This window comes from Rutidosis leptorrhynchoides, chromosome 7 (genome assembly GCF_046630445.1).
Source record: "Rutidosis leptorrhynchoides isolate AG116_Rl617_1_P2 chromosome 7, CSIRO_AGI_Rlap_v1, whole genome shotgun sequence".
NCBI lineage: Eukaryota > Viridiplantae > Streptophyta > Magnoliopsida > Asterales > Asteraceae > Rutidosis > Rutidosis leptorrhynchoides.
In genome coordinates this window covers 295,932,756-295,954,831 of record NC_092339.1, presented here as the reverse complement: position 1 = coordinate 295,954,831, position 22,076 = coordinate 295,932,756, and the positions used below count along the sequence as shown (strand labels likewise).

The 22,076-nt window shown below is 32.2% G+C and overlaps 1 protein-coding gene across 1 annotated transcript; it reads right to left on the bottom strand.

Moving 5' to 3' along the window:
* Positions 1–1,516: 1,516 nt before the first annotated feature.
* LOC139860092 (probable metal-nicotianamine transporter YSL7) lies at positions 1,517–7,009 on the bottom strand. Its single transcript, XM_071848866.1, has 6 exons — positions 6,580–7,009; positions 5,863–6,035; positions 5,042–5,139; positions 3,499–3,636; positions 3,091–3,280; positions 1,517–2,641 (listed from the first exon to the last, which is right to left on the bottom strand). The coding sequence occupies exons 1-6, from the start codon at positions 7,007–7,009 to the stop codon at positions 1,517–1,519; spliced, it is 2,154 nt and encodes a 717-aa protein (XP_071704967.1).
* Positions 7,010–22,076: the final 15,067 nt, after the last annotated feature.

Sequence of the window (22,076 nt, the reverse complement as noted above, 5' to 3'; positions counted from 1 at the left end):
CTTAACCACCAACTTGGAGAGAGGAGGGGGGGGGGGGGTATGGAATATATTAACTTTATGCTCGAAATGTAAATTATGATAGTTGAGGGATCAATTGTGTAACTTTGGTTAATTCTGTTAATAGGTTAAAACTGTTAATGAAGGTTATTAGCTTAAGCATGTATATAAGCTTAATGCTAGGTTAGTTTTGAAATTAAGTTTTTTGTAGTTCGATGTCTAATTCAATGAGAATGATCTTCGTTCAACTACGTCTTTAATCTTCCGCATTTCATAGTTTTGAACAATGAATCTGTTTAAGTTTGTATGTAAAATATATACGAAACTGAAACGACTAAATAAAATCATAATATATTACTCAAATTAAATATCAGATCATAAACATATATAATATAATAAATAATCAAAATAAGAACAAAAAGTTCAAACGATCTAACCGAATCAAAATAAGAACAAAAAGTTCAAACGATCTAACCGAATTGATGGTTGAACCGGGCTTGGGTTTGACACAATTCCCTTAAACAAATTCTTCGTCTATTTTCAGAGTACACCCGTCCGAAGCACCAAACTTGAACTATTGCTCGAAAGATAACCGGAATGGGAGACCATGTTGCGGCTAAGAGGAAAAACTAATTGTTCTTGTGCTTTTAGTTTTTGGTGTATTATTCTACAAAGTACAAAGCCTAAGACCTTCATATATAGTGGAGACTGTAACCTTAAGTTTGCTCCCACTTCTGATGTGAGACAAATGCAAAACTTTCTAGATTTTACACCAAACTAGCAACTTTGAGATTCGATATCTCATTCACTTTTAATCCGTTTTAAACACGCTTTAACTCTTTGTAAATCCCTTGTTAGAGGCTACAAATCCACTAACTAATCACTAATATATAACACTCCATCACATATCAAAGTGTGTCCAAATATTTGTGAAAACACACTTTTCAACGGTATTTTTTTCCAACAAATAACAGAGAGTTTAAAATAAACTGTTACATAGTGGATTAGTGGCTCTATAGATCTCATTTAGAGCCTTAAATACAACACATGGTGGATTGCATTAAAAACTCAATTTGCTTTTCAATAATTTCAATGTAGCATGTATTTGGGAGCTTGCTTGAAGATGCCAACGGGTCACAAACCGACCTTTTATCTGCTGCAAACTAGGAGGACTAATATCGATCCACGAAGACACCAGAAATTAGATATAATATAATTGGAAATAAAGTTGTTTGTATATTACGATTTACGAAGCGAGGGGAGTTCTATATTATTACTCTTATCTCACCGTAGTTGTATGTTATATAGATGTAGGAGTTTGAAATCTGAATAGCAATACTATTTCTTTTTCTCATTTCATACATATCTTAAAATATTTTTTGATACTCCATGTAATACATAGAAATAGAAAAAGAATTACATACATATTCAATATAACCATACATTAATTCAAATACTAAGAGAACAGCACACAACATATTGATCAACACGAGTATCAAATACAATGCATTGAAAGAAACTAACGACTTAGAGTTGCTATGAAGCCATCAAGCTTTATATTCCCCCTTCTCGACAAAAACCTCATGCAAATTGGGGGCCCCACCTTGAACAAAGCTAGTATAGCCTTAGGAACGGACCATAACCCTTCTCCACAAATCAAACCAGATGCCACCGCTGGTCCAAAAGTGGTGGCCTCTGCTTTATTCTTCTTTTCCCATACAAAAAGAATCAAACTTCCAATGCACATGTCAATGGCAAAATAGGAACCAATATAAAAGGGAATTGCCATTGCCATTGGAATCGGAATAAACTGAGCGTATTTTTTGGGTGCAATGTCCCGAGTTAGATTTATAAGAATCGCCGCTGCAAAAAACCCATAACAAAGTGATAAACAATGCTTAGGAAGTGCGTCGAAGCCTTCAACTCCCAGATTAGCCAGATTCCTGTACACTAGAGCATACGGTGCTGGATATTCGGATCCTACTTTACCAATATCTGGGAATGCATTTTTAAATATCCAAAACACACATGGTGCAATGACGCAACCCATTGCGGTCCCAATCACTTGACTCGCGAACATGGACCGTGGTGAAGCCAGAGTCAAGTAGCCAGTTTTAAAATCCTGCATAAGGTCTGCAGCTGTTGATACTATGTTCATCATAACCCCACAAGCAGCAAGCCCGGCCAGAACACCACCTTGTGATGCACCGGCCCATGCCCCAATTACAAAAATACCCAACTTTCCGTAAGTTGATGCTAATGACCAGTCAGTAAGACCACACCCGTATGCGTTACAAAACGCTAATGCAGGAGCCATAATATAAATCACAATAATATAATACCATTCAAGTGGCTTGAAGATATGTGGGAGGACAATTGTGGCGATTGCAGCAATGCCCACGTACCCTCCAACAGCTAACCAAGTTGGGATCTGGTCCTTCATAAAGACTTGCGTCCTACGTTGGTCATCGAAGGATATAGGTGCCGTATCATCCGGTGTATAACCGTCTGCATCTACCACTGGAAGAACAGTTTGTGCTTCTTTGTTTTTTATTTGACCATACAACGTGAATCCAGTTTTTCCGAGTATTCTAACGAAGTTGTAGAGTCCATCGCCGAGGATGATCGCTACAGCAGTGAAAACCTGCAATTACTTGAAAGTGAGACCGTATAGCAATTTAAACACTTGGGCCAGACATAATCCCGCATCAAAGAGCATACGTACGCTAGATGACATGGAAAATTTAATGAAAAACTTAAGCCACTAACGTGGCGTTAGTGGTTGGCGTCGGTCACCAAGGTGACAAAAAAGAAGGTCAGCGTGAGTTTGTTTCTATCCAATTAAAATTCGCCACATCATATACATATAATTAATTTATTTATTTTCACACAACTTCTAATCATATTTTACCACATCACCCAAAAACCTTTTCACTCAATCAAATTTAACACCTATCACGTCAGAAAACCATTTTTTCTACAAAAAGTGCAAAATTTGACTACACTGATCAGGGTGAAAAGTGGTCGTAATAAGTTCATGATTTTAATTTTTTTCATGACATCTTGAACGAAGTGATACACTTTTATGTATACCTTGTAACCTTGGAGGCCATGAAAATTTCCGGGTTTGAGATCCTTGCTGTACCAGCTGCCTCGTTTGTTCTCGATGATAGGCCACATGATCCCCCATGAAAGGATTGCTCCAAGAAGCAACGACACGTTTATAATGTATGGACATATCATCCCTATCCCAACATACATAGTTGAGAAATCAAAGTAAAACCTGCATATTTTGCATTACAATTTAAATAGTCATTGGAAAGGAAAACTGATATATAAATAAAGTCTGCTAGTGCAAGAAATTCGTGAATGAAAAGCGGTAACACACCTCTTACCATAAGTCTTATTAACTTTTCAAATATATATATTGATATCATATCGGCGTAATACATACTAAGTATGAATGTAAGTGTAAGACAGGTACTAAGAGTAATTACGTACGTTTTATCTTTTGCTTTGAGACCAAAGGTAGGGAAATTTGCAAAGCCACATTCATTGTCATCGGAAGCAAAGAACCATTGAAAGAAACTCCATAAAAAGCTGAAAGAAAAGAACTTCCCTAATGCATTCACTTGTTTCCTGCAAATATCATCATAATTCATAAACATGTTATACATACAAGTTATCCACCCATCCACCCAAGTTGCCTTTCATTTATTGCTGGGGCAGCAGGTGTTAAAATACAATGCAAATTTAGAATAATATGGAATTAGTATATGTATATGAGTAAAATATCTAGATATTAATATGTATATGAAAAATATCTAGATATTAAAATGTAAAGAAAAATCTAGATATTTATGTGTGTAAGAAATATCTAGATATTTATATGTATAAAAATATCTAGATATTTATATATATCCATGGAAATATCTAGTTTCTAGAAACTTCCATGGAGTAGTATAAATAAGGGTGAGGATTTCATTTGTAGAGTGTGAAGTAAGTTGTGAGAGTTGTGAGTAAGAGTGAAATAAGAAGTGAGTTGTGAAGAAGAGAAGAAGAGTGTGAGTTAGCGAAAGTAGAGAAGAGAAAGCTTGTAAATAATATTGTAATTGTAATTTAATATAAGTGTTTTTGTTAAGTTTCCCGATCAAGCCTTAGTTTGTGTTTAAGTTCTTAGTGCACTTTTGTTGTTCTTATTATATGGTCGGCTCTGCCGCCTAAGTAATACATGGTCGGTTATACCGCCTAAATATATATGGTCGACACTGTCGCCTAAGTACATTGTGCACTAAGGATTTATAAAATTAAAGGCTAAACAACGCCAAAGTGTTGGTGTAGTGAGTCTTGTATAGTCTAGATCCTCTATAGTGGGTGTGTTGGGCTCGTCGAAGCTTCCAACAATTGGTATCAGAGCGGGTCGTTCGGGACCATTTCTAGTGGAGAGGGTTTTACCGGCCATACCCTCGGATTGGTTCTTAGTTTCCTCCAGGGGCAGTAGTTGGGGGCGGGTTATACAACTACAGGAGATGAACGGGTGGGTGGTTAAGTCCCCCTAGGTAATCCCAAACTGATGTCCAAAAAGAAAAATTCATAAACAATTCCCATATGTTAATTACTACTATTAGGAATGGATCTAGTATGCACCCAAATAACTTAGAAAATGTATTTGGAACTTTTACAATGCAAGAAAAACTGCATTGGTAATACTTATTCGGATATTAAACTGCTAAACAGGGAGTTGTCCCTATTCTCGTGCCATTTTATGGACCATCTTAAGATATTTACTCATTGAGTTGCATCCACAATGTTCATTTGAGTTTTAAATGATGGTTGTGTTCTCATTTACAGAAGTATCTATATTAAAGAAATATCTGACAGGTAGTTGTTTACCAAATCTTAAAATAAAGAATTTTTTACATAATTGCATCACTATAATTTATAGTGATACAAAGCTGTAATAATTTTTTTATTTTGAGATTTGGTAAGAACAATTACATGTCACAAGCGAATGAAATTAGAAAGAGGTTTAGAAGTAGAATACTTGGCAAGCTTGGCACCCTGAGGGGTATGAAAGCTGTTAATGAGATGAGCAGTTGCAGTCCCACTGGGGTATATTAGCTTGAAGTCAATGATCATGATCTGCATAAACTCATTAAAATTTGTTTATTACTCTTGTTTTATTCTTTGTTGTTTCGGAAAACTTTATGAGTATGATGTTAAGAATCATTTAAGTAGAACTCAGTGGCAAATCAGGACGAAAATCTTATGGGGTTCCTAGAAAAAATTTAAAGCCAATTATATTTGAAAGACATTGTAGTGGTTGTTTATCTCTAAAAAACCATAAATTTTAAAAATATATGAGGTCCTATAGTTAAATTATTAGTATACGTCCTATACAATTTGTAAAATACATTAATTGCATAAAAAAAAATTTAACACCGGTGGGGTCATAAATAATCTTTTAGTTAGTCATTCTTAGACTATTAGTTGTTTTCTTGTCGAATTTGACCAAATTTTGGAAATAGACACGCGAGGAGTGGCCTAGTGGTTGGATGTTTGAGAATTTCTACAAAAATCATAAATTTTAAAAATATATAAGGTTCTATAGTTAACCGCCACTAGCTCCACTTTGGGCCTTACCTTTCATAATTATTTTTTCTTGTACTAGTAAAGATGGATATAGTTGCATGCTAATTCCACAAGGCCGTGGTGTATTCTATAACAAACTGTTTAGTTTATCATGGTCCCGAATATGTTAGAGCCTTTTTGGCCTAGCAGCATGTGTGTTTTTGGTTAAAAAGAAATACACAATTAGTCATATTAAGCGTTAAAAATGTGATTAATGGTTGGATTATTACTAACCTTTCGAAGAGGAACAAGAGAGCAAAGGCCAATGAAACTAACGATGAAGAGAAAACCAATCATCCAGCCTAAGCTCGGGTTCTTGGTACTAATACTTCTGTAAGGTGAGTCAGCATCCGATGAATTTTCCGCAACGACATCGCTCATTCCCAATAGGTAACTCCCAAAACCTCCTGCCAAATTTTTCGACAACCTCAAATTGTTAGTATAAAACTTCATGGAAAATAGAAGTTATTAGTGATTTTCATTATTTATCTTTTTTTTTCTTCTTTACTTCGAATAATTTGAAAGAACTTGCAGCATAAGGAATGTAATATAACCAGAAATGGAAAAAGCATAAAGATATAACCAGAAATGGAATGGAAAAAGCATAAATTTATATACTTGTGTATTTGTTTCATTAATGTTGTTCGTTGTATGAAACTTATATTTCGTGTTTTGTAACAGCTCAATTTTGATCTGAAAACAAAACGACATTTAAATCGGCCAAGAGATGCACAACCTGCGTACCCGTCCCAACCCGAGAGACAATTGCCCCTCACAAGTTAAAGTAGTAGACTAACTGAGTATCTCCACATGGTAGGAGATATTAGTTAGTCACCACTTTAAGCTAAGGGATGTGACACGGGTTATATATATTAAACTAACACTACAAACGACTATGATCGAGTATACTTAAGTACTAGTAGTGATCTAATGACAGGAATAACATCATACCACTAAACGCGATTCCTGAAGCTGCACCAACACACGTCTGAATAACAGTATTCTCCTGCCTAGTAAACGGACGTTTCAATAACCCACATTGATCTAACATCTTGGTCCATGTCTTAACGAAGAAAAAACTTAACAAACCCGCAGCCACATTCATTGATGGAATGATACCGGTTGTGAGAGAGAGTTTCATTACTATGAAACTAAACATCACGCCCAATCCTAAACTAACTACGAACGCTCTAAACGTTAATTGTTCTTTCCATGATGGTATAACTGTGTCTTTAAATACCATCTCTATCGACTCTGTTTCTTTATCCTTCAATCCCTCATCATTGTCTGCCATTTTTGCTTCGTCCGCTATCAAGTTTACATAGCCTGTCATCACTCCATTGCCATTTTCGAGCTCTTGAGTGTTCTCTAGTATCGCCATGTTTGAGTTCTATGTGATTGTAGATATCATCTTTGGTACATATATGGGTTATATATATACAAGAAGTTGTATTTGTAGAGTGAATTAGCATGGAATTGCATGGTTAGCCGTTTACTTTCATTGTTTTCCTTTTTTATAAATAAAATCTAAATCTACTTCTGGCCTGCTGATCCCTTTGACTTTTTTACAAAATAAACGGGCTGTTTTTATTTTAAGACATAACATATACCATATACCGTTCCATATTAATAGTCATGTTTTGTAAATAAATTTCTTTTCAACTTTGACTTTAAAATATATTTTTAAGTGTATTGTATATTACTTAATGAACGTTATACCGGTAGAATTATATTTAAAAATCAATCTATTGATATAAATTTTATCGAATAATATATAATAAGAACAAAAATATTTTAAAATCAAAGTTGTAACGAAAACATCTCCAAAATCAAAAAAGACTATTAATATGGGACGGAAAATTTAACATTCTTTTATAACTTACAAACTTAACTTTTTCAAATTAGATTTTTGAGATTCTCTAAGATTTATAACTAATAAGTTTGAAAAATATTTTTTGTAGGATCGATTTCAGGTCCACCAATATGTACAACATATAAGCTTATGATTTTCACATTACTCTAAAATCAATTGGTGATAAAGGGAGGTTCCCATAAGCTTATAAATGCACATTTGTTTGTTTCACTTTCTGATGTGGGACACAATGAACCAATTAGCTCCAACAATGATGAGGATCAAAGGATCCGTTGGAAGACAAACGCTCTTCGCAACAACAATTAAAACTCAAACGAGTCTTAACTAGTTTTCTGACCCTCGCTTCGCGCCGGGGTTCGGTTTTCAATGTATTTATTGCGTTTAATTTGAAAAATTATTTCGTGGCTAACGATGATGTCGTTGAATTGCAACTCGGTTCGAACTAAAAGGTATAACCCTTGAAAGATTTAAATGTTATTTTAAATTAACAATATATCTGCATCTCCGCGTTTCGCTATGGAATTGTCGACTTTTAAAAATTTAACGCAAAATCAACGTGTATGAAAAGTACCCCAAATATTTAGCTTTTTTAAAAAGCGCTCGTTTTGCATATAGTTAATGACATTGTGTTCCTAAAATTATTTCGAGTTTAACGATGGTGTCGGAAAAATTTAACTCGTTGCGAGCGAGAGGATATGACCCGTTGAACATTTTGGTGGAGTTTATTTAAATTTTTATGGAAATGGTTATTGATAGATGATAATAATAATAACAATAATAATAATAATAATAATAATAACTATTGTGAATCTTCTTTGTTGCTTGTGCGCCAAATCGACTTTGATTCGTCAACCCGGGTCCAAGTCATATTTTGGTACCACATCAGTCTTTCCCACCTGAAAAGAACTCGCCCTTGAGTTCCAACTCGAATAAGATGATATACCCGGATCAAAGACAAACCAATCAATGACAAATTCATCGATGTCATTCCAAATAAATTTGTGATGCCCTCTTGTAAAATTCTTATGCTTTAAAAGACTAAAACCATTTGACCCTTTTCCCATTCTTGAAAAGAACTAGACCTCGAGTTCTCAATACCCGGTGTAAACACGAACAAATCTCCTTTACTAATCCTCTTAATTGCATATATGGAATTATTCAAAAAAGCAAAAGATATTTTCTTGTCTTCGCCATCTTTAGATACGATTACAGCTTCATCTTTATCAAGGATGCTTTCAGAACCCGCGACTACTTTAGATAGTGTTAAATCCCCCCCTCTTTTAAACCAGATCCTAACAACCCAGAATCTTGCGTTGCAGATTCTTTACCTTCTTCAACACTAACAATTATATCATTCTGCATCCCCTCTAAAATAATTTTTTTTTTTTGGATTTGAGGACACATTTTCTGCTTCAAACAGACTCTCTTCAGCTATTTTACTACGCTTCTCCATACGATCTGATTCTGATTTCTTCATCCTCGCTATTAAACTTTTCATCGAATCAAAGAACTCTTCCGTATCGAGATTCTCCTTAACAGGTTGACTATGCTCGTAGAGTTGTGGTTGATGGTAGGGTTGACGGTAGGGTTGTGGTTGATAGTAGGTTTGATGGTAGGGTTGTGGTTGATAGTAGACGGGGCGTTGGTGGTATTGTGGTAGTTCATATTGATAATATTGTTGTGACTTGATACAATGTTGTACACCATAAGTAGCTCTTCGGTTTTCTTCTTCAATCCATCGTTGTTTCGCACGCGCGTTGGATTTGTTAACTATATCTAGCGTGTTCTTGAGTCTTTTGAGGGCGATAGCGAGATCATGATTTTGATTACTTTTATCAGCCATTGAAACAAGAAAAGAAGAAAAAAAATCGTGTTTTTTTTCCGGATGAACAGTAATCTGACGGATGAACAGTACCTTCGGATGAAGAGTAAAGTATTTTTTTTTGAGATAGATATCAAAATTCAAACGTGGGAGACACCTAACTAATCAGAATTAAGATATGGTGGATAGATTATCAAAAATCCAAACGTGGGAGTAACCTAACTAATTGGAAATATGATAGATTGGATCGATTCCTCTCAATACCAATTGATGAGGATCAAAGGATCCGTTGGAAGACAAACGCTCTTCACAACAACAATTAAAACTCAAACGAGTCTTAATTAATAAACGTGTATCTACTGATACGTAATATGGCTAGCTTTAAATTAATTTAAAACAAGATAGGTCTTCGTATTACATATGAGGCTATATATATATATATATTGACAGAAATCATAAGATGACTAGGACTCCTATTCTTATTCCTAAAGAAACAAAATTAGACTCAATATTATCTATTAATATTATAAATACCTAAACTTATCTAAATATTACTCGGTATCTAAATAATAATTAACTAATAATAATAATAATAATAATAATAATAATAATAATAATAACTATTGTAAATCTTCTTTGTTGCTTGTGCGCCAAATCGACTTTGATTCGTCAACCCGGGTCCAAGTCATATTTTGGTACCACATCAAACAATCATCCTCTTAATCGGTTAATTCCACGGTACTCCCACAGACACGTTCAATACCATATCGACTCACCCAGACCCTCGACCACGTCCACAGTCATCTTGGTTTGAACCTCCGCTACCATTCTGCACCGTCCACACGTCTGGGCTATAACCAGGTTTGGATACCATTTGTAGGATCGATTTCAAGTCCACCAATATGTACAACATATAAGCTCATGAGTTCTACATTAGTCTAAAACCAATTGGTGATAAAAGGAGGTTCTCATAAGCTTACATATACACATTTGTTTGTTTCACTTTCCGATATGGGACACAATTAACCGATTAGCTCCAACAATTTTTTTTATGGTAGTCGAAGTTTTCTAACTATTTTTAGAAATAATAAACTACATCTCTCACATATAGGGCTGTTAATGAATCGAGCTTTTAACGAGCTATTCGAGTTCGAGCTCGTTTATTTTGAATTCGAACTTTAACGAATTCAAACTCAAGTCGAGTTCGAATAAAAAATATTATTCGATTAGTTTCACGAGCCGAATATAAAAAGGTTAATATTAAACTTGATTCAACCGAAAACTCGTATAATAATTAAACGAGTTCATCGAGCATATATGATAGTGTACCCCATCGTACACGAAGAAAAGATATACGAAGAAAAAAACGAAGGAAATATGCGGAGCCAACCCACAACAAAGCGGTGGCCTCGAGTATCACGCACCGAACCTCGAACGAATAAAAGTCAACTACAGTATCCTCGTATTAGACCGGCGGGTCAACTGAACAAAGATAGAAAGAAGACAATGAAGTTTTCTCTTTGTAAGGAGCCGAAAAGGAAAATTCAACTAATCCTTCCAAATTGTATTGGGCACTAGCAACCTCAAAGGAAGAGAAAACTCTCCTACAAATAGAAACACTAAATGAGACATGTATTCATTCAATCCATCAATCGGATGTCATACCTACACAACACCAACTCTCTTTCGGTGGCGTAAAGAAGTTCACACACTCGCTACCTTCGGGGAATCACCAACAGAGAGACTTACCCCCAATTCACCCATATATAACCATCTCCTTGACCTAACGTTGGTATACCTATCTCTTCGATAAGGTTCGCCAAGAATTGTACAAACAATTGGCACACCCGGTGGGACTTAAAATATATACTCTGTTTGAAAAAGTACAAAATCGGCGCCATGACCAACTCCAGTCACACACCGCCTGGGTTTACACCACCCAGGGAAACGTTAACCTCAAATCAATCGCAAGTGGAATTTACAACGGTAGGAACACTTACACAATCACCACCTACGCCTACTGCGTTCACCTCCACCAACTTCCAGGGTTCACAATCAGTAGAACCACCACCACTTATAGACAAAACATTCATCTTAGACAACTATGACCACATCAGAACGGTTATGAAGAACCTAAGGATGACAGGGATGACACTGACGTACGAGAGCGAAGAATACGACGAGGAAAGAGAAATGGAAGAGCCACCACGCCAAAATCCCATGTCAACCATCGTCGCAAATCTCCATGTCCAAACCGCAGCACATCATACAGCAACTACTAACACCTCACAACCTCAGGTAACCTTGGAAATCCCTACAAGTCCCTTGCATAACCATAGCGTGGTTTCCACTACCACAACTACCGTACTGCGCGCACCCAACACCTTTACTTCGCCCCAACACCCAAATTGGAATGGACCACTTGTGACAACCCGGAAATTTCCAACCAAATTTAAACTTTAATCTTTATATGTTTCCGACACGATAAGCAATATTTGTTAAGTTAAATTTCAAGAATTTTAAACTATGTTCATACATTCATTCAACCTCGACCAAGTTCCAACAATTCACGAACCATTAAACAAATATGATTATATATGTATACGTGTATATATATTATAACTTGAAACGTAAACAAAATATTAGATTAAATACTTTATATGATTGTATCTGTTTCAAAATGTTTATCAATAGAATTAGAAGATAAGATCAAATGATTGAATTATCAGATATATTGAATTATGATTACAAGTCTCTGTTGAAAGGCCCACGTTGATTTGAGAAATCTTTCCATTTTAACAATATTCGGAAAATGATAAAGTGATTTATAAATAAGAACAAATTGTCATTCATTGAGAACTAGACAAAGGATAGTGGAAGATTAAATCTCATAACGACTCGATTGATCTATTTAGTTGCAAACGTACAAAAACGTTTTCAGTTTAAAAAGAACTTTATTATTAAAACGTATATAACTTTTATAAATATCTAGAACCACTTTTGACAACTCATTACTTAACTAGTATGATAAAGATAACGATATTTATATTTTATTTTATTAAATATATATAACGATTTAAATTAATATTATATATATTTATACGCGTATTATACGTACATAGTTTTATACTTTTACTATACTTAAACGTTACCCTTACTTTATTTTTACTTTACTTTAACTTTAATAATTCACTTTAATAATTCATACTTTAATAATTTACTTTAATAATTCGTACTTTAATAATTCACTTTAATAATTCATACTTTAATAATTCACTTTAATAATTCATACTTTAATAATTCACTTTAATAATTCATACTTTAATAATTCACTTTAATAATTCAAAAATCTATTATAAATAGAATTCAATAGGTTTCATTATTTCATAGAAACTTGAAAATATTTTTCTCTAAACTCTCTCAATCGATTTACATATATATATTTACTCCGTATTATTTCAAGATATTATTAGTATACATAAAATATTACGACGGAGTGCTGTCCGAGTGATTTCGAAATTGTTTTTCGAGTTGGATAGGATTAAGGAAATTATGGGTTATAGCTATGGAGGTGATTGAATATGGTTCATGGGTATGCTCGTGAGGTCAATATAGTGTTTATCATTTCCGTTGCGTCTACGTACCTTTCCTGCAATATTGAATCTCGATATTGATACGTGAGTACTCATAATTTAACTTTTACATACTAATAGTGTATCCCTGACTAGTGCTCGAGTATTTAGGATTATGCATGCTTGTACTTTTGATATTGCCCTTAGACAGGTTAGGTTGAATCTTGAATTAGTTACACTTGCAGTTGAGATAAGGTATAAGATATGCATGTCCTTGGAAAGCTAGCGAAAAATTAAGAACTTTTTCTTTAGATATCGAATGGTTTCGATGAACGGATTAGAAGTTATAATCAATTGAATTTTCGATATTTTTATTAAAAATGATTATTATTATCGTCGTTTTTATCGTCGTTCTAGTTTTATCTTATTATTATCATTATTATTATCTTTATCAATAAAAGAGATTTATCATTAAAAATTGTTATTTTTTTTTATTTATTACTATCGTTATTATCGTTAAAGTTATTATTAGTATTATTATTATTATTATTATTATTATCATTATTAATATATATATCATTATTTAAAAATGGTTATTGTTATTGTTATTATTATTATTACTATATTATCATTAAGATAATTATTAGTATTATCGTTAATAATGTTATAGTAACTATCATTATTAATATTAGTGTAATTAAAACAAATATTTGTAACACCTAATTATTTTGATTACTATTATTATCATTATTATGGACACGATATAAAAGATGATTTAAAAGCTATTAAACGAAACGATTAGGAAATAATGAGTAAGAGTATCATGATGAAATTAAAATATTATAAGATATTGATTTAGATAAAATTATCGTTCTTATTATTTTTATCATTACTATTATTATTAAAAGTATCGTTAGTATTAAAACTATCATTTTAACAAAAATTATCATTTTAATAGAAATGTCATTGTTACTATAAAATATCATTATTATTATTATTTTAAATTTAAATAGAATTATTATTTTAAAGATAATATTAAAAATTATCGTAAATATTAAAGTTATCATAATTAGAATTATCGTTTTATCATAATGTCATCTTAGTAATTATAAATATTGATATTTTTATAATAATAATTATTATTACAAAATAATACAACTTTTACTTACTATCAGTATAGATATTATTTTATCAAATAAATATGTGATACAAACATATTTTACTACGTGTAATAACTTACTTTAATAATACCTATCATATTATCTTTATGATATTAAATGAACCCTATAAATTTTATTAATTAATATATATAAAAGTATATTTTATTATATAAATTTAATATAAAATTTTATTTATTAATAAATAAATTATATTATTTACTCTAATAAATCTTTTAAAAATATTTAAAAATATAAAACGACGATATTTAAACTATATATTAATTATGTATAGATTTTTGGAAATTATTTTGAGTCAAATTTACTTTTGTTGACTTTTGCATATTAGTCTCGAGCATTAGGATTGTGGTACACTATGATTTGACCTAATTTGTTAGACAAATATTGACCAACACATAAATATATATAATTAATTTAGGTTCGTGAATCCGAGGCCAACCTTGCACTTGTTCAATGACGTTATATGTATTTTTACTACGAAATACAGTATGGTGAGTTTCATTTGCCTTTTTCCCCTTTATATTTTTGGGACTGAGAATACATGCGCTTTTATAAATGTTTGACGAAATAGACACAAGTAATTGAAACTACATTCTATGGTTGAATTATCGAAATCGAATATGCCCCTTTTTATTAAAGTCTGGTAATCTAAGAATTAGGGAACAGACACCCTAATTGACGCGAATCCTAAAGATAGAGCTATTGGGCCTAACAAACCCCATCCAAAGTACCGGATGCTTTAGTACTTCGAAATTTATATCATGTTTGAAGGAGGATCCCGGAATGATAGGGGATATTCTTATATGTATCTAGTTAATGTCGGTTACCAGGTGTTCACCATATGAATGATTATTTTTGTCTCTATGCATGGGACGTATATTTATGAGAACTGGAAATGAAATTCTTGTGGTCTATTAAAATGATGGAAATAAATGATTATGATAAACTAATGAACTCACCAACCTTTTGGTTGACACTTTAAAGCATGTTTATTCTCAGGTGTTAAAGAAATCTTCCGCTGTGCATTTGCTCATTTTAAAGATATTACTTGAAGTCTTTCATAGCATATTTCGAAGAACGTTGCATTCGAGTCATTGAGTTCATCAAAGATTATTATTAAATAAATTTATAGTTGGATAGTGGATATTATGAAATGGTATGCATGCCTGTCAATTTTCGATGTAAATAAAGTTTGTCTTTTAAAAACGAATGCAATGTTTGTAAAATGTATCATATAGAGGTCAAATACCTCGCAATGTAATCAACTATTGTGAATCGTTTATAATGTATATGAACGAGTCCTTTCAGTTGGTATCAGAGCGGTGGTCTTAGCGAACCAGGTCTGCATTAGTGTGTCTAACTGATAAGTCGTAAGATGCATTAGTGAGTCTGGACTTCGACCGTGTCTGCATGTCAAAAGTTTTGCTTATCATTTTGTGTCGAAAATTAACTACTTATCATCCTCAGGAAATTAATTGCTTATCATTTTTAGTCTAAGACACGTCTTGCTGCATTGATTGCATGAATAGTGTATAGACAAAAATTCATATCTTAGCATATCTGCTAAATCATATCTTATCGTATTTGTTACTTTAAACTTTGCCTGACATATCCCGCAAAGTCCTCCGTAATCTACGAAATCTTTTCTATGTAATTAGAATACCATCCGTTAGCCAAAATCATTTCATATCGGAAAAAAAAATCCTTTCTCCAATCGTACGAAATGGAATTCGTCATCAGTTCAAGTCACTTAGATTCCGAAATGGAATCCCATTCAAGCTCCGAAAGCAGTGTGACCGGAATAGATCAACCAATCAGTCATCACCTATTCTGGATGAATTGGGGATGGATTCGTAGCCTCCTCAATCATTGGAGACAAGAAGAAGGTGATCCCTTCCATCCACCACATTGCCCTCTTAACGAAGAACCTGAAGCACTTACCGACGAACCTGTTCGAAACACCATTTTCTCGCTCATTTCCAGAGTATCTCGTCACGATTATATATTACATCAAATTTTAGATTTTATTTATCCGCTCGTCCGAACCGACAATCACCCAGGTGTAATAGAAGAAGTCAACGAGCTTCGCGCTCGGGTAGTGGCTTTGGAGAATATGGTGCAGAGATTACAAACACCAACAACAGCATCAGCAGCATAACCAGTACCACCATCATCAACGCCAACAGTACCATTACCACCTCCAATCACAACCGCGTCGTAAACCTCAACTTCACAATCTGTCCCACGAGCATCAACGTCATACGCACCATAGATACCAAGGAGTACCAACAACAATAACTGACGAAGTATTAATTCATAACTTCATTGGAGAAACATTCCGCGGCGATTATGTAATCTCTAAAGTCTTAGAGATTATCTAATCTAGTCCTAACCATAAATCAGTTAAGCGAACCAAAATGATAGAAGAAAGAGTAGAAACCCTGACAAAAATGGTGTGTGATCAACAAGCTAAACTTGCTTTACCAACAGCATCAACAGTACCGTCAGCGTTACCAGCATCGTCAGTACAGTTAACCTCTGGATCAACAACACCGATAACATCACAAACTCAGTCAGTTCAAGAATCACTGTAGACATCATTACGAATCAATAACGTGTATATTGTATCAACGAGTTATGAAGAATTAACTCATTCCCTCTGAAGAAATTATATGTATATTATATATATATATATATATATATATATATATATATATATATATATATATATATATATATATATATATATATATATATATATATATATATATATTTTGAAATAAATCATTCCGTGCTAAGCTATTCTGTGTGAATCTTAATATGCAATAATGTACGTCCTTCGGCTGCAACTTAACCAGCGTTAACTACAATCTATGTCGCAATTCAACAAATTCCAATTCATAATAAATCAAGTATATATTTGATTTTACACTTTCATCATCGATGTACCCGAAACTTTTCAGATAACATCATTCGTACTTTGCGAAATTCACAAGAATTCCACGAACTGAACATCATACATCAACAAATAACGAAGTATTAATTCATAATTTCAATGTCATTAAAGAAATACTGCGTAAAAGTTATGTACTTTTTAAAGCCTTTAGGGAATATTCAATTCTAGTTCCAACTGTAAATCAAATGAGTTTAATTTAACATTAACTCATTAAATCTATGTTACATCTGAAGAAAATATACATATATATATTTTCATAAAGACTGTAATAAAATTCTTTTGTACAAAATATTAATTGTGAAATTTTTTTAACGGGTAGGTAATACCCGAGAGATATATAAATTCACAATTAATATGTTACATTCTTCGAATTTGATTCAGCAAATCATCCATTATACTCCCTACTTTCACAACAATATACATTCTTTTATAGAAATCAAAACAACCATACTCACTCAAAATTTAATTACATATTCTGATTTTGAAATCTCAAAATTCAACTTGAGATATGACCAAAATCATCACTCTTAGATCCTTACATCTTTCACAAGCAATATTTTGACTTCAAAACTGTGTTAGAATATCAAATGTATGTTAACGATTACAATCTGTGTTCAAACCCTTCGAAAATTTCTGAAGACACTTCGAATGATGAGCAATCGAGATGATGATCCAACCACATGTTACCCACAGTTATGTACTCGAAAAACTCTTGAAACCAAAGTAAAAGTTTAAACAATGTATCCGCGTCAGATTCTTTGGCATTTATTAGCAAAAATAACTTTGCGACTCCTATTCAAAGTAGCCAGTTTTGTCACAGCTCCAGCAAGTCAACTTCGACTTTTCAATCAGACTAACCTTATTATAACCTTGAGATATACACCATCGTTACCAGTGAACCTTTTACATTCCACCACATTATTAGCAGATGTACCAACAACTTCATTACCCTTTGACTTTAGCCTCTCCAAAAAGTCATTATAATTATTCATTGAAACCCCATCATTTACTCATTTGCATCTTGTAATGAGAATTGCCATACGAATTATTGGGAATTAGCAATCAGTATTTTGAAATCTCGCAGCATGTCTACGCCAACAGTTATATGTGTATATATAACGTCTATCTTCTGGACTTAATTTGAATGTGAAGTTTCTGAAAAACACTCCGAACTACGAATTGATTTTCCGAAAATGGAAAAAATGCCGATGAAGTACCAAAAACTATAAACGACTTTAAACGGTAAAAGCTGGATGATAATGATGAAGTGTGCTGGCAAAGCGCAGAAAAAGAGAAGTTTTAGAACTGGAAAACGGATTGAGCAAAGTAGGAAGGAGGCTGTGGACAAATTACAAAGACTGAACCTGACTTCAAAGGATCCAAATGATTAAGTACCTGCTGAAGTCATTAACGAATACCTTGCTCCTGACTCTAAACCCCCGCGGACAATATTGTTCATCATCCTCTGATATTAGAAATTCTAAAATATCATCATATCTTTCATTATAAATATCCTCCATATTTCTGAAGATATTTTCTTAATTTTTCTTATTTGAAATCATTTACCTCTTCGCGCTATCTGTATTACATCATAAAAGAAACTATTTTAGATTCTAAATTCTGAAACATTCAAGTTTAAAATAGGAATATTTTGAAGTAGTGTTGGGAACTGAAGCATGAATTAGTATAATATAATGACACTTGATCAATGTGATTATATTACAGTAAGTCATGCTGAGTTTCTAAATAGAACGTGATGATTCACAGATCATAACATCATCATGTGCCATGTTATACGACTCTTGTATTCTATTTAACCTCTAAAATATCAAGAAAATATTTCTTGATGATTCGGCCTTTTCCAAGATATTCTAGTAATTTGACAAGTCAAGATCGTGCCATCACAATTTCCTTCCTAGAACATTAACAATGTTCATTCCGAAATTCATATCTGTGAATTCTGGACCATTACAAGCGGTGCTTAATCGCAAGAAGAAGAAACGAAAGGACAAAACTCCGAAATAGAAATTGGGGTATAAATTGCAGCAAATAAAAGAGAGCATTAACTGTGAATGATAATGATTATAGAAGACAGAAGCAGAGACTTTGAAATATAAGGGAACATATAAAGCCCAACGACAAACCAGAAATTATAAACCATATATATCGATGCATATAGCAATATAAAGACACGGGAGAACTAGAAACACTATAAACCCAAGAGTATAGTAGAAGTAAATAGATTCTTCCGACGGTAGATGAAAAAGAAGAATGACCGATATGAAAGTTAGAAGTATATCGAGAATCAGAACTGGATGGAGCATATTGATGAATACTTTAAAATATGAGTTGAGGGGGAAAGAATAGAAGGTGATGAAACATGACTAGGAACTTAGAAATCAATAGATTTAACTCACACAATGGCGGAATAAGTGAATCAAACCCTCTAGTGATGTGCGACCCAGAAATTTCCTACTAAATTTAAACTTTATCTTTATATTATTCTAACACGATAAGCAATGTTTGTTAAGTTAAATCTCAAGGATTTTAAACTATGTTTATACATTCATTTAAACCTCGACCAAATTCCAATGATTCACGAACCATTAAATGAACATATATGAATATGTATGTATATGTGTATATGTTATATATTGAAAATGTCAACAAAGTATTTAAACGTATAATGCTTTATATGAATGTATTTGTTTCAATATGATTATCGACGAAATTAAAAAATATATATTAAATGATTGAATTATCAGAAACATTGAATTATGATTACAAGTCTCTGTTGAGAGGTCCACTATAATTTGAGAAAGTCTATTCCTCTTAACGATATTCGGAATAATTTGTAAAGCTATTTATAAATAAAAATAAAAAGTGTCATTTACGAAAGTTAGACAAAAGCTAGTGGAGAATTGGTTTCCATAATATTCTATTAATCTATTTTCAAACGTACAAAAACGTTTTCAGTTTAAAAAGAACTTTATTATTAAAACGTATATAACTTTTATAAATATCTAGAATCACTTTTGACAACTCATTACTTAACCAGTATAATAAATATAATGATATTTATATTTTATTTCATTAAATATATATAATGATTTAAATTAATATTATATATATTTATACGCGTATTATACATACATAGTTTTTATACTTTTACTATACTTTAACTTTACCTTTACTTTACTTTTACTTTACTTTAACTTTAATAATTCACTTTAATAATTCATACTTTAATAATTCACTTTAATAATTCATACTTTAATAATTCACTTTAATAATTCATACTTTAATAATTCACTTTAATAATTCAAAAATCTATTATAAATAGAATTCAATAGGTTTCATTATTTCATAGAAACTTGAAAATATATTTCTCTAAACTCTCTCAATCGATTTACATATATATATATATATATATATATATATATTTGCTCTGTATTATTTCAAGATATTATTAGTATACATAAAATATTACGACGGAGTGATGTCCGAGTGATTTCAAAATAGTTTTTTTGAATGAGTCGAAGCTAAAGAAATTATGGGTTATAGCTATGGAGGTGATGGGTATGGTTCATGGGTATGCTCGTGAGGTCAATCTAGTGTTTATCATCTCCGTTGCGTCTACGTACTTTCCTGCAATATTGAATCTCAATATTGATACGTGAGCACTCATAACTTAACTTTTATATATCAATAGTGTATCCCTGACTAGTGCTCGAGTATATAGGATTATGCATGCTTGTACATTCGATATTGTCCTTAGATAGGTTTGTTGAATCCTGAATTAGATACATATGCTACTGAGATAGGGTATATGATATGCATGTCATTGGAAAGCTAGCGAAAAATTAAGAACTTTTCATTTAGATATCGAATGGTTTCGATGAACGGATTTGAAGTTATAGTCAACTGAATTTTAGTATTATTGTTAAAATGATTATTATTACTATCGTCGTTATTATTTTAATAGAAATATCATTGTTATTATAAAATATCATTATTACTATTATGTTAGTATTATCATTTTATCATAATAACATTTTTAGTAAATATAAATATTGTTATTTTTTTATAGAATAATAATAATTATTATTACAAAATAATACAACTTTTACTTATTATTATTATGATCAATATTATTTTATCAAATAAATAGGGGATACAAAGATATTTTTCACCAAGCGTAATATAATTACATTAATAATACATACCACTATAGTTTTACGATATTAAGTGAACTTTATAAATTTTACTACTTAAGATATATAAAAGTATATTTTATCATATATAAACGTTAATATAAATTTTTATTAATAAATGACTTTTATTATTATAAAATTTAATAAATATATTTAAATATATAAAACGACTATAGTTAAGTTATATAATAAACACGTATAAATTTTAGAAGTCATTTTGGGTCAAGTTGACTTTTGTTGACTTTTGCATATTAGTCTCGAGCATTAGGATTGTGGTACACTATGACTTGACCAAAAATTGTTAGACAAATATTGACCAACATATAAATATATATAATTAATATAGGTTCGTGAATCCGAGACCAACCTTGCACTTGTTAAATGACGTTATATGTATTTTTACTACGAAATACAGTATGGTGAGTTTCATTTGCTCCCTTTTATATATATTTTTGGGACTGAGAATACATGCGCTGTTTTTTATAAATATTTTACGAAATAGGTACAAGCACTAAAACTAATTCTACGTGGGTTTAAACCAGAAATATACCCTTAGCTTGGTAACATTAAACTACTTGTCTATGTACGGTAGGCGCGAATCCTAAAGATAGATCTATTGGGCCTGACAAACCCCATCCTGACTATGGATGCTTTAGTAATTCGAGGTTATTTTAAACACACCTGATCTGGTGTACTTCAGAGGGTAAAACATGAACGTTAAGGCTTGTTACCAGGTGCCTACAATTTATAGAATACTTTTATACACTTACGAGTGTACATATATTTATAAACAGAAATCTTGTGGTCTATTAATATATTGAAATGATTGTTAT

Excerpts from the sequence above, each read along its gene's own strand:
- LOC139860092 (XM_071848866.1), bottom strand. The coding sequence starts at position 7,009 with ATGGCGATACTAGAGAACACTCAAGAGCTCGAAAATGGCAATGGAGTG. Across the intron at positions 6,036-6,579 it reads TTCAGGAATCGCGTTTAGTG|GAGGTTTTGGGAGTTACCTA; the intron begins GTATGATGTTAT and ends AAAATTTGGCAG. Across the intron at positions 2,642-3,090 it reads ATGGCCTCCAAGGTTACAAG|GTTTTCACTGCTGTAGCGAT; the intron begins GTATACATAAAA and ends AAGTAATTGCAG.